This window comes from Ochotona curzoniae, unplaced genomic scaffold, assembly GCF_017591425.1.
Source record: "Ochotona curzoniae isolate NIBS_2020 unplaced genomic scaffold, NIBS_Ocur_1.0 scaffold_1037, whole genome shotgun sequence".
NCBI lineage: Eukaryota > Metazoa > Chordata > Mammalia > Lagomorpha > Ochotonidae > Ochotona > Ochotona curzoniae.
Genome location: NW_024467083.1, coordinates 27,425,151 through 27,439,011, shown reverse-complemented (window position 1 = coordinate 27,439,011; position 13,861 = coordinate 27,425,151). Strand labels below are relative to the sequence as shown.

Sequence of the window (13,861 nt, the reverse complement as noted above, 5' to 3'; positions counted from 1 at the left end):
TATTTTTGCATTTGTCTGTAAGTCTGAAGAATATATTAAAAGTAACTCTAGAATGATACATAAGAAACTGTGATGGCTACCTAGTCACAGAAGAAGAGCTAAACATGGGGAGAGAAAAAAAGGGAGGGTAAAAAGTTAGATGTTTTATATATATAGGTATGTATATATGTTCAGTCCATGTGGAATTTTATTTTATTACCTAGTCATAAACAAAATTGAAAACAAGAGGGCTTAGAGAATTGCAAATAAACCTGCCATATGACCCAGTTATCCCACTCCTGGAAATATACCTAAAGGAAATGAAAACTGCATATGACAAAGGGATTTGTAATCCTATATTTACAGCAGGACAATCTGCAATAGCAAAGACATGGAAACAATCCAGACGCCCAACCAAAGAGGAGTGGTTTAAGAAACTGTGGTACATCTACTCCATGGAATATTACTCAGCCACTAAAAAGAATGAAATTACACCATTTGCAACTAGATGGTCCCAACCAGAGACCATTATGCTCAGTGAAAAAAGCAGTCTCAAAAGGACAAATCCCATATGTTTTCTCTAATATAAGGAAACTATCATGCAAATTAGGCCTTTGTGTTTTCTTTTTTGTCACATATGCATTGGTCATTCAGTGGTGTGTTTTTTCAACTCTATTTTGCTGTTTTTTTTTCTTTTTGTTTTTGTTTGAACTTTCTATCTGTTGTTGACCTTGTTTTATGGTTTCTCATTTAAGGGAGTGTACAGTGATGGAGTAATAGAGATTATAATATCCAGATGTGAAGATACAATGAAATATGCATTTCTACTTCCAAATCAAACATGAACTCCCAGTGAATCTGTTGGACATATTTAGACAACGGGATGGGGATGCTGGACTGTTTGACATTGTCTCTACCAGCAATGTTGGGGCACACTTAAACAACAGACTGATGAAATTACAACTTATTATGAAAGATTATACTATTGTAACAATAAAAAAACAGACAATAACAAAAACAAATAAAATTGGGGACCAGTGTGGTGGCACAGTAAGCTAATTTTTTCTGCTTTTGGTGCTGACATCCCATATAGGTGACAATTCATGCCCCAAGTGCTCCACTTATGATCCAACTCCCTGCCAATAGCCTGGGAAAGCAGAGGAGGACATCCCAAGGTCATGGCTCCTGCACCATATGGGAGATCCAGAGGTACCTCCTGGCTCTCAGTGTTGGACCAGCCTAGCTCTAACTATAGCAGCCATTTGGGGAGTAAACCAGCAGGTGCAAGATCTCCATCTTTCTCTCTCTTCTCTCTGGAATTCATAACCCTGAAGACTCCCAGATCCTCACCAAGGACTATCAGTACAAGCATCAAGGACTACATCCCAACCGCCAAGGAGACCACGGGGAAATGGAGTGTCTTCAGAGGCCAGGAACTCTGAGGGCACCCACCCCCATTTGGATCTACCACATGGGATGGAAGAAGCCCAAATCCTGACTTGCAGGATCCAAGGTCATTGGAATGACAACCGGGAGCACTGAGCGGTCCGCAGAAACAGAACAGTAAACTTCCTTTGGAATTAGGGAGAGGAGCTTTCTCTGCTCCTTGCCTGGTTCCAATTTTGGGTCCCCACCCTCTCTTGTAATGACCATCAGGATCGCTCCGGAAACCCCTCAAAACAAACAAACAAACAAAAAACCCCTAGAATAGATAGAGAAAAACAAGGAAAGCTTAGAAACAGACAGGAAACGGGCAGTGGGGATGCACTTATAACTCACTGGGTGGGACACAAAGATTAGTTACTCCTCACTAGGGTACTGAAGATTTCTCTGCACACCCTCCTAGAACTGTTCACCTAAACTGTTGACATATGTCTTGTTAGAGTTATAGAGTTAGATACCCAAAAAACAGCCAGCTTCAGAAAAATCATGCTTCAACACTATAAACTGCTAAATACTAAAATTAAAATAGACATGAGACAGCTGAATAGTAATCTATAGCCATTTTAAGGTGTATAGAAACCAGTTGTATATAAACTAATAATTGAAATGTCAATGAAGAAGTCACAGGATGTGATTCAGAACTTGCATTCTTTTTTTTTTCTCTCTCTTTCAACATATTGGTTATTCAATACCATGTCAACTAATTCCATAATGTTATAAACTGTTACTGATGTATTGTCCGGGCTTTTAATTGATCAGGATGATACTCTGTCGGCTCTACCTTCAGACCAGAGATGGTGTCCCCAAGAAACCATTGAACTTATCTGGACAATAAGACGCTGGAGTTTATACCTGGTAGATGCTTGCAATGAAAGAATCTCACGTGCATTTGAACTGTGGTAATGCAACAAGGTGGAGGAATCCACCATGGGGGGCGGCTTGGGGAGGGGGGAATCCCAGTGCCTATAAAACTGTGTCACATAATGCAATGGAATCAATTAAAAAAAAAAGAAGAATCAAAAAATAAAATTGGCATGTACTCTGTTTCACAGAGTATTTAATATTTATGGACTATTAGTAAAATCAGCATAAATGCCTGCCTTTTCATCAGAGTGTAGCCACCGGTATTGAACAGATTTATTCAAGTGAGAAGGAGCTCTCCCTCAGCCTGAAACGATGTAGGAGAGACAGGCAGAGTGATGGCAGTGAATCCTCGAACTGAGGAACTGGTAGGGTACTCATGTCAGGAACAAAGCTCGGGAGAATTAACAGGAAACAGCGTGGTGACTTTCACACCGAGGATATGGGATTTCAGTCTCCTGGAACTCCACTATGGTCAGAGAGGTTAGATCAAGATAAATAAACATTATTCCACATCTAAGCAGACATATGATATAGTAATTCCATGAATTCTAAGTTGTACAAATTCAAGGGATTCATACCTACACACAATCTAATCAAACTGCCAAAGACAGAGAGAAATTTGAAAACTCAAGAGGAGTGATTTGTCACACACAGAAGTGCTCTACTAAGATTAACAGCTGATTTCCTATTAAAATCCATGAAAGTGGGAAAGCATAATCATGTATTAATAAAGTGCCGAAAGGCAATGACTGCATAATAATGGTGTAATTATTACTCTAGGCTCTCTTTAACACATGATTAGAACAGATGGAAACTTTGTTTCCTTGTTAAATGATTCAATGACCAGACACATAATTTATTAAATTAGGGTATAATTGAGAATTTCGAATTCAGTGATTATGTACATTTCCCAACCTCCCTGGAAACAAAATGGAAATCACTCAATAACTTTGGCCTACACGCTGTGAGTAGCAGTGATGGGTGTGTCACTTCCACACTCAGCCAGAGCTGCTGCACAACCCCACAAGCCTGTCTTCTCCTGGAGTGTGAGTCTTGGAGGCCAAGTGTCGGAACTACTTCTCTAAAACACAGAGAAGGGCGGCTCAACATGCATCAGACTTCATCAGCGTGGTGTTGAGCTCTGAGATTTCAGGGTTAACTAGCTACCACTGGGAATGAAGCTTGTTCCAACCAGTAGAGTAATTCAAGGGAGCAAAGTAAAATTAAATTGGAATTATCTTCTATTTCTCTTTCAACTACTGATTTTTAGAAGACACAACAATTTTCTTTTGCACATGAAAAAACTTAGATACTTAAAAGCAGTTTCTCCTTAGTTTTCTCTTCCCTTTAAAGAAAATTCTTCAATAAGCTACCTTCCCAGTGAGTTATTTCTTTAATTCAGCCAAATCCTAACCTCCAGGAAGGCAAACTCCCACAATACACTGACACAAAGGTCTAAGACAACAGAAACACTGGTTTTTTTTTTTTTTTTTTGCATGGATACTGAGGAGAATAAACTTCCCAAAATTGTGCAATGCTTTTCACAGTTCTTCCAGGGCTTATTCCGAATACACATCATCATAGTTTATTCTAACGTAATGAACAATACTTGGTTCTATTTCTAAGAGGTTTTTTGGAGGCACTGGCGACCTGCAGAGGAATGATGGCTCTATCTGTCATAGCACAGGGCTTCCTCTCAGACTGCGGTCTCCTAGGCACAGCTGTAGCCATCATCAGCCTCTGCCCCTAGGCTTATCAGGAAGGTAGGCTTTCATTTCACTCATCCCTCCAACTTATGTAGGCAAGATTTCCTACTTTAAAAGATTCCAAAGAAAGTAAGCACAAATTTTTCACTTGTGTGACCATTCGTTGGTTTCAATTGAATAACCAAGCATTTGAAGACAGGGCAATGTAGTTGCAGAGCTCTACGAATTCCACATTCTGTGTCTCATGGAACCTGAGATGTCATGCAATTAGACAGAATTGAGAACATGAATCAGAACTTGACAGGTCACAAGAGACGAGAGAGTAAAATGGTCTGAGTGACCAGGATGTACAACTCAATACTTACAATGAAGCTAGTTTTAATGTCTTTTAATTTTTAAAAAAACAAATCTCCACCACACTAAGAATGGGATTATAACTTACAGAAGATTCTGGCTGGAGGGAGGGCAAAACTGGGTTCTTACCTCGAGTGCCTGGTGGGCAGGAGCACTTGAAGTGGTTCACAAGGTCAATACAGGTGCCTCCATTCTGGCATGGCTGATTCTGGCACTCGTCCACTTCGTATTCACAGTTGACACCCTGATATCCCGGTACACACTGTCAGGAGGAAGTCAAGACAAGACATGTTTACAGATGATGACAGCAAGTGACATGTGGACACTGCTGTGACCCTGCTCCTTCCCCACTCAGCACTCATGTCTCTCCAGGATCATCACGTTCTGTCATCATCCTGTACCGGGTCAACCCACAGCTTACTGGTATCTCTCCCTCTTCCTGCTGACAAAGCCACTTAAAGGGAAACAAAAGGCTGAATTCGTGAAGGGCTATTCCAGATCTGACCCCTTTGGAAAATCTGTCCCTCCCCTGGATGGATGTGCCCGTCTTTAAAGTCTGCAGTTTCTTTGAATGTGATGAGGACCCTATGACTTAGTCAAATGGTATGTGTGGGCGGGAGCAGACAGTGCACACTTTCTGGTCTCCAGGTCCAGGAAACTGTACAGATGTGTGAAAAGTTAGCTGAGATGGGGCAGGGGCAGAGGGAGGTAGATCTCACTGATTGTGACAGATGTCAGGGAAGATGAAGGAAAAAGATAAGACCTTTATGAAGTAACTTTATTTGGGCAATCCTTTCACAGGGCTGTATGCAGGGCAAGTCCCTCACGGCCGGAGAGCATCCAAAGGGAGGAGGGTAAGGGAAGGAGAGCCAGCACACCACGGGAGAAGGGAACTTACAGGTCTTCACAGTTATTCAGACCAGTAACGGGGGCTCTGGGCCAGAGAGCTCCTACAGACAGCACCACTTGGCTTCTCTTTCCAGGCCCAGGGCTGTTTTATCTATGCCTGGGAGATGTTGGGTACATTCTCACAGGAAATGCAAAACAGACAGTTCTAAAGAGATTGGGTTATCGTTAAGCAATTATGTGTGTAAAATTGTTGAGTCTGACACTGGCAGGTTTTTGAGCCTTTTGGGGTTGTAGAGTGCTGTGAAGATACACATGGAACAAGGAGCATCTTGCTATGTGCCACAGACTGAGCTACACTTGAGAGAATCAGTTGGCCACTGACTATACAAAGGTGACATGTTAAGAGAGATTCCTCAAAATGGTTTCTCCTATCTCAGCTGCCATTCAGGGACGTTTCAGAAACCACCAGACTGGGTGGGTCTGTGAGATGTATGTAAGGAATTGACTGTTGGCTTTAAATTCTGGAAGTCAGACTATGGAAGTGGAATGGTTCCATACCCTTACTGCAATGCATTCCTGGGGCCATGTGAACTGTTCAACTGCAAGGTCAAAATTAATGCCTAGGGGCCAGCAGCATGGCCTAGTAGGTTGAACCATCACCTACAGAGCTAGTTTGAGTCCCAGATGCTCCATTGTTAATCCAGTTCTCTGCTAATGGCTTAGGAAAGCATCTAATACTGGCTTAAGTACTTGAGACTCTGAAACCATATGGGAGACCTAGAAAAAGCTTCTGGCTCCCAGCTTCAAGCCAGTTCAGCTCTGGTCATTGTGGCCACTTGAAGAGTGAACCAGCAGATGGAAGATCCTTCTTTCTGTATAACTCTGCCTTTCAAATTAAAAAAAAAAAATCAATCTTAAAAAACGAAAAACTCTATGAAAGAGAAAAGAAAATGGTAAGCACTATAATGAAAACCTAAAAACTGGAAACCAAAGATAGCTGAATCCAATGCACAGAACAGCCGCACAACCTCCTGGGAGGGATCCACTTCCACTGCCTCATCTCCCTCACCTCACATCCGTATCCACCGATGAAGTCACTGCAGGTGGCACCGTGCTGGCAGGGATTAGATGCACATTCATCGAGCTGCTCCTCACAGTAGCTCCCCGTGTAGCCAAAGGGACACTGGCAGTGGTGTGTGGTTCCAGCATCTATGCAGACGCCTGAGTGCTGACACAAGTGAGCAACAGACACACCTGGAAAACCCCATGTGGAAGTGTTATCAGGAAAGCACACATGGCACGGGTCAGGTTTAGTCCCACCAGGAAGCTGTGAGCGCAGGCTGGGCAGCACACCACATGCCATTTGTGTCTAGCGCCTCGCAACGCTCAGCACCAGACCCGTTCGTGAAAGTACACAATCCCCAAGAGCAGAAGGTCGCTTGAGTTTCATTCCAAATATCTCCCCTTTGGCATCCCTAAGCCTGTTCCTCTACCCTTTCTCCTCCTGTCTGGGATTCTTCCTCTGCAGTTTTGGCCATCCACAGGTTCTTTTCCATCTCATCCCACAGTTGAGTGCCCCACTGGTCAGTCACTCAAGATCTCGGTCAATGACCCCTGAGCCCGTGAGGGCAGGACTCACCTCTGCGGAGGGCTGCTGTTTCGCAGGAGACACTAGGCACATCACAGTAGGCGCCAGCCCACCCAGATGGACACAGGCACCGCGACTCGGCTTTGTCCTGCACACAAGTTCCCCCGTTTTTACATGGGGACCGGCTGCACAGGTTCACGAGGGTCTGAAACAGGCAAGGACATACACACGTTAAAACCCAAGGGCCAGGCACCAAGGGAGTCATCCGCACTCCACAACAAAAAGGTGAAGGGAAGCACAGGATTTCTTCTTTTTAAACAGAACCTTCATTCAGGCCTTAAACTAAATCCGGTGTTACGAGGTGCATGTCATCATTTTTATATAATCTACTTCCTCTTAGCACTGATATTTAAAAGGTCTTGGGCCCGGAGTGACAGTGTAGTGGTTAAAGTCCTCGCTTTGCAAGCACCGAGATCCTATATGGGCCCCAGTTCTAATCCCAGAGGCCCTGCTTCCCATCCAGCTCCCTGCCTGTGGCCTGGGAAAGCAGTCAAGGACAGCCCAAAACCTTGGGACTCTGCACCCACATGGGAGACCCAGAAGAGCTCCTGGATCCTGGCTTCGGATTGGTTCAGCTCCAGCCATTGCGGTCACTTGGGGAGTGAATCATCGGGTGGAAGATCTTCCTCTCTGTCTCTCCTCCTCTCTGTATATCTACCTTTCCAATAAAGATAAATAAATCTTTAAAGAAAAATTAGTTCTTGATGTAGCAGTCTGACTTTGCAGAAGCCCAATGGGGCATTTCCAATGCCGCAGACATGATCACATATTTCCCATGTTGCAGACATGGTTACCCACAGGACTAGAGAGAAGGTTAAAACTACTGGTCACACAGGCCAACACTCCCTGCACTTATCCTGGGGCGGAAATCCCAGGAATCCTGACACAATCTATCAATGGTGAACAGGAGAGAAAGGGTTAAAAGCCTGTGAATAAAATGAAAAACTTCAGAGAGCTTTTTAGAAGGGGACAAAACCAAGCTCATGAGCAATATGAGGCAGAACACAAAAGGACTGCTAGCTCCACTGCCTTTATTCACAAGGGATGGGCCGGTTCTCCGGGAAAGGAAGGCCACATTCACTAGACACCAGTGGGAGAAGACAGTCCTTCTAGAATGTCCAGCCCACACTGCGAGAAGGCCGCGCAGAGCCACGGGGTCAGCAACAAGCTGTACAGTCCATGCAGGTGACTGCACCTCTGGTGCAACCAATGCCCTACCATTTAATGTGACCCTGTAGGTCACATTAAAATTTATTACTTATTCCTGTTTCTTTGAAGATCTGTTATTCTCTACTGTTGAGGAGGTGACAGTCATAAAGTTCAGCCCAAAGCTGTGTGGGGCATGCATCCTTGGAAGAGTTTCTTGGCCTTTCTGCAGTGAAGTGAAAGGTTAGCCTGGTTTGTCTGTGAGCGCTCCTTTCCGCTGAGCTTCTACGAAATGTGTATTTATCAATTTCAATTTAAAAGATGCACAAATAGTTTTCAGGGTGTTCTTACAACATGTAAGATGTGGTCATGGCTGATATCCTGCTATCCTCTCAGAGGAACATCTGACCTATAAAAATGTTGGTTGGTCTCGCCTTTGCTGCGTTTCCAATGTAAAAGATATCTGTTCACACACAAACTTCATTGTTCTAGATTTGCCTCTTAGAACACGTTTTTTAAAAAAATTCATATTGTATAGCCAGCATTAGCATTTTGGGATCACTAATTATGAAATTACCAACATTTATCTCAGGAACACCCCGAGATTCACACTCTTTCTTTTAGAAGGCATTTATTCTGCTCAAGGGGACAGACAGAATGTTTGGCTTCCCTGGTGAACTGAACAGAAAGGAAGTTACTCAACTCACCTGACAGCTTTTGCCAGTGTAGCCCAGGGGGCAAACGCAGCGATAGGTGCCCAGGCCATCGACACAGGTTCCCTCATTCAGGCATGGATTAGAGCTGCACTCATTGATCTCATGGAGGCAGAAAGGACCAGTGAAACCCACCGGGCAGAGGCAGGAGAAGGAGTTGATCCCATCAACACACGTGCCACCATTGAAACAGGAGCTACGGAGCAAACCGGGAGAGCAACGTCAACCGTGTCATCTGGTTCCTCTGACTGCTAGCGAAGAACGTGGTTCCCATACCTGGGTTCTTGAAATCCTAACTGTTACAGGTGAACATTTCCCAGCATCCCAAACTCCTCTAGCCAGTAAATTTTACAGTCTCCCACAAGCCCAGCTACTAGGAGCCGAGTGCCAACTTCCTTTCTGCAATCAAAGTTCAGGAGTGTTTAACAGGCTGAGCTTACTTACTACAAGTTCCTACAGAAAGCCAAGTTTTCTCGGCTTTCCCAGTCCTGCTGTGAATTTCAACATATCTATTATTTCAGCCAACTTGACTTAAATGAAAAGTGCTACATAATCAGCTTTTAAATACAGGCTCTTTTATGAAAAAGAAATAGAATAAAAACACCAAGAGTACAGTACAAAGAGATGAGGCACACCTCCCATAAATTAGAGCAGCAATAAATCTGTAAACAAACAGGGGCTTACAGATTAATCATCAGCTGGAATGACCAAAGGAACAACAGAATGGATTTATGGCTCTTCCTGTTCCCTAAGTAAGAAAACAAATGATGATTCACCCACTAAACTTTAAAGCTCTGACCTCTGACCTTGGAACTTCACGTCCATCAGGAACCAGGAACTGGGCCCTGGGAGAGGACGGTGGACTAAGCCCCAAGTGGATGCCCCGTCCCTGTCTCACAATTCCAGCACTGTTCAGTGAAGCCCCCTCCTCTTTCACCACTCCCCCAGAGGTGCTAAGGCCCTGATGCCCGAGTGCTGCTCACCTCTCAGTGCACTCGTCAATGTTGTGCTCACAGTGGACTCCATCAAACCCCGCCGGACACTTGCAGGTGTAGCTGTTGACGTAGTCGGAGCAGGTCCCTCCATTCTTACAGGGTTCACTCAGACACTCATTCATGTCGGTTTGGCACTTCTCCCCAACGAAGCCCGGAAGGCAGAGGCAGGAGAAAGTGTTCACTCTGTCCATACAGGAACCTCCATTCTGGCAGGGATCTAAGCCATTAGGCAAGAATTAGAGCTTGGCGGAGAGCAGCTTTCATCTTGGACTCACAAAGAGGAATGACATGGTGAACTGACATAACAAGTGGGGTAGCCCAAGGCTGACTCCTCTGTTTGACTTCTTCAGGTCTAGTTGTTCTGACACCCTCATTTATGAAAACACATTCAGTAAAACTTTCCTGAGACCTTTATCCTGTTAGATGACTGGGATAAATTTCACCTACATTCCCACTAACATTCTATAATAATTTAACAGAATCACAAAATTTACAAAGGTAACACACACTGCAAAGCAAATATGAGACCCCAATACACAGAACATCAGCAATGTCAACAGGGATATATTTATTTTGTTCCTGGCATACTATACAAGCAAATCATCCTCCAGTTCTTCCCTCCTTTTACCCTCTTTCCCTTTCTTTTTTCCCCACCTTAATCCAAACTTTTCTTTCTAGTTTTAGATTCACGCAACCCCAGCACCTAGTGTCTGAGGGAAAAGATACACTGGATGGAGTTAACTGCAAACTGTACACCACAGAGAAAACTTGTGAAACTGAAAATATAGGCAGATACCTTCAACTAATAAAATAATCTGAAATCAAACACTGAGCACGCACACACACACGCACACACAGTGACCAGATGGACAATTCCAAACAACAGATGTACAATGCACATTGTGAATCAGGAATAAATTTTGAAAAAGCTGTTGAACATTTTCCGGATAACGGTTGATTACTTTCCAAATTTGGACTCACAAATCCAAAATTACTAGTGAAACCAAAACAGAAGAAACAGCAAGAACACTACACCAAGAGGCATCATAATTACGGTGCTAAAAATTGGGGCAAGTAAAAGTATCTTAACACAAGCAGCCATAAAAAAGAAAATTACATATGAAGACACAAACGAAGGAATTACAGCACATTTCTTTTCAGAAACAACAGAAGCCAAAAGACAACACTGCCACATAAAAGTGCTGCAAGCCAGTGAAGAACTCTACTCCCTGTGAAAATATCTTTGAAAACTAAGGCAACATGGAAATCTTTTCAGACAGACAAAAGCACAAAGAATTTACCACCAGGAGACAAGCATTATGCAAAATGCCAAGGAATTTCTTCAGACAGAAAGAAAATGCTACGTGATGGAAAAGCAAAGTAACAAAATAATGTGCAAGAATTACAAGCATGTGCATAAATATAAAGACTGTAGAGCCAAGACTAGAGCAGTATATATAAGAAAATATTATTATAAGGCTGTACTCTGAATGAAGTGGAAACAATTGAAGGCAGATTATGGGTAAAACTTTAATATTCAACCCCACAACAACCACTGAAGATACAGCTGCCATGCTAGTGATTAAAATAAAACTCTATTGAGCATTTTTATATTCAATTATTCCAAAATAAAGAAAAAGGGAAACTGAAAATGACATAGACAAAACAAACAGTAAGATGGCAAACTGGAATCCAGCTTTTATAAAACTGAATTAGATTAACACAATCTTAAAAACTTCAACTAAAAGAGAATGTTATAGTGTCTACTACAAACATGTCTGTGTAGACAGGCCAAACGTAAAAAGATAAACAAAAAGTAAATGCATCCTGCTAATGATCAAAAGGAAGTCAGAGTAGCTATATTGATTTCAGGTCAAATAGACTTCAGAGTAAGGAACACGAAGTTAAAGAAGAGCATGAACATGAAGTTAAAGCAGGCTGCTTTCTAACAGTAAAGAAAGACGCCAAGTCTTCAAGAGGATACAACAGTCCCGGATGCTTACATTCGTGGTATTAGAGCTTCAAAATACACCAATACTAAACAAAAACTACTAAAGTCTTCAAGAGAAACAGCCAAATATACAATGACTTTCTAAAGTTTCCATCTCTACGGGAGATCTGTGGAGTAGGTACATAGACAATCAGGGAGGATATAGGAGACCTGAATAAAATTACTAACCAATCTGAATTAATAACTTGTACAGCATACTTGAAAAATCCAGCAAAAACAAACATTCTTCAAAGGTAGAGGAAATAAAATATCAACATCGGAAGCAAGAGGGGGAACCACAGACATAAGAGTGAAGACTTTGGGCACAGTGAGGAAGCTGTTGTCTGGGATGCCTGCATCCCATACTGAGTGTCTGCACGGAGTCCTGACTACACTGCCTCCAACCCATGTCCTGGTGAAGCGTGCTGCGAGGCACTGGCTGAGAGCTTAAGCATTGGGGTGCTGCCACCCACACAGGAGAATTAAATGGAATTCTGATTCCTGGCTTTACTGGGCACAGCCTAGATGTGGCAGGCACCTGGGGAGTGGTCCAAGGGGTTCAAGGGCTCTCTCTCTCTGCCTTTGAAACAACATAGAAATAAATGAAATTTTAAATATATAATAAGGGAATAATATGATTCTATGCCAACAAATTTGACAATGTAGATATATTACTGAAGTTCAGTCAAAATCAAATAACCTGTCTAGAACTACATATACTAGAAACATCAAAATGATAGTGAAAATCTTTCCCACGAAGCAGTTTTCATGTCTAGATGTTTGGAAGAAATATATTCCAATTACACAATAACTCATCCAAGTAACCAAAGAGCAGGACACACTTTTGATCTGTTCCAGGACCAGTACTGGCCTCCTAACAAAACCAGACAAACTGAGTTCAAGAATACTGAGGAACAATGCTTCTCAAAATCAGAGATGAAAAAGTTCTTAACAAGAATTTGGCAAATCAAATTCACAGTATCTAGAATGGATATTACACCACAACGAAAGGATAACTTAAGATTAGCATGATATTTGACAATCAACCAATATGACTAACAGATTAAAACACATTTGATGCTACCATCTCTACAGAGGAATCATTTAGGGGAAAAAAAAATCAACCTTCATTCTTACAAAAAGAAAAAAAAAAGCGCTCAATAAACCTCAAGAGCAAGACACCAACGTGACGGAGGACACCTGTGGAAAATCTGTTTCACCTGCTCCACGGGGAACTTCTACATGCTTTTCTAAGGCATGGCTGGCCTCCCCACTTCTTCATTTAAAATAAATCTTAGCCAATACATTAATGCCAGAAAAACAAACAGAAAGTTGTTTGGAAAAAAAAAAGAGGTAAATTTGTCTATAATAGATGATTGTCTTTGAAAAAGTCCCAGCAAGCTTATTTAAAAACCTCACCTAGAGACCTGAAACAGTGAGCTCAGCACATCCACAAGAACTAGCTGTGACTTTACTTCTACCCTACATGGAAAAATTAACTTGGAATCAGAATAAGGCAACAGTTAAGAGTTAAAAAAAAAGTTCTAGAAGTAAGCATGAGACACACCCAACAACTTTCGGTTAGGTGAAGATTTGTTAAACAAGACATACAAACCAAGGACTATAAACGGGGTTTAAAAGTTTGTGGAAAAACAGAATCACAAGACAAGTTTATCTTGCTGCAAAAACAATTCCAAAATCATAATAGCTCATTTGTCATATTCATTTCCATGAACATTCCTGGAGAGTTCTCATAAAAGGAAAATATTAAATATTAAATATTAAATATTAAAAGTACTCTCTTCAAAAGGAGCTCAAACAAGAGGCTATCCTTCGGGAGGAGATTAGTTGTAAAGCAAGTTTCTGACAAAGAATTCACATGTAGAATATTCAACAGTTTGAGTAGTTCATTTCACCCAAGACGTCACACAGACGGGAAAAGAACGCATGCAAATATGCTTAACCTCATCAGCAGAGAGTACAACATAAACTAAAACTGCAAGGAAACACAACCACACATCCACCAGAAGAGCTAAAATTACCAAGTGTTTCTGAGCATGTAGTTCAACTACAGTATTCACCTAGCTCTGGTGGCAATGAAAACCATATGGCCATCTTGGGAAACATTTTGGCAACTTCTTAAAAGTTACATACACATTTATCATGTGACTCAT

The 13,861-nt window shown here is 42.1% G+C and overlaps 1 protein-coding gene across 2 annotated transcripts in view; it reads right to left on the bottom strand.

The window, feature by feature from the left end:
- NOTCH2 (notch receptor 2) overlaps nucleotides 1-13,861 on the bottom strand; it is a 162,544-nt gene that overhangs the window by 19,612 nt on the left and 129,071 nt on the right. For both annotated transcript variants that reach the window (XM_040998963.1, XM_040998964.1), the window contains exons 18-22: nucleotides 9,686-9,914; nucleotides 8,697-8,898; nucleotides 6,835-6,988; nucleotides 6,265-6,449; nucleotides 4,476-4,608 (exon numbers count right to left, since the gene is read on the bottom strand). In XM_040998963.1, the coding sequence (XP_040854897.1) occupies nucleotides 4,476-4,608; nucleotides 6,265-6,449; nucleotides 6,835-6,988; nucleotides 8,697-8,898; nucleotides 9,686-9,914 (903 nt within the window). The remainder of the gene's footprint in view (nucleotides 1-4,475; nucleotides 4,609-6,264; nucleotides 6,450-6,834; nucleotides 6,989-8,696; nucleotides 8,899-9,685; nucleotides 9,915-13,861) is intronic.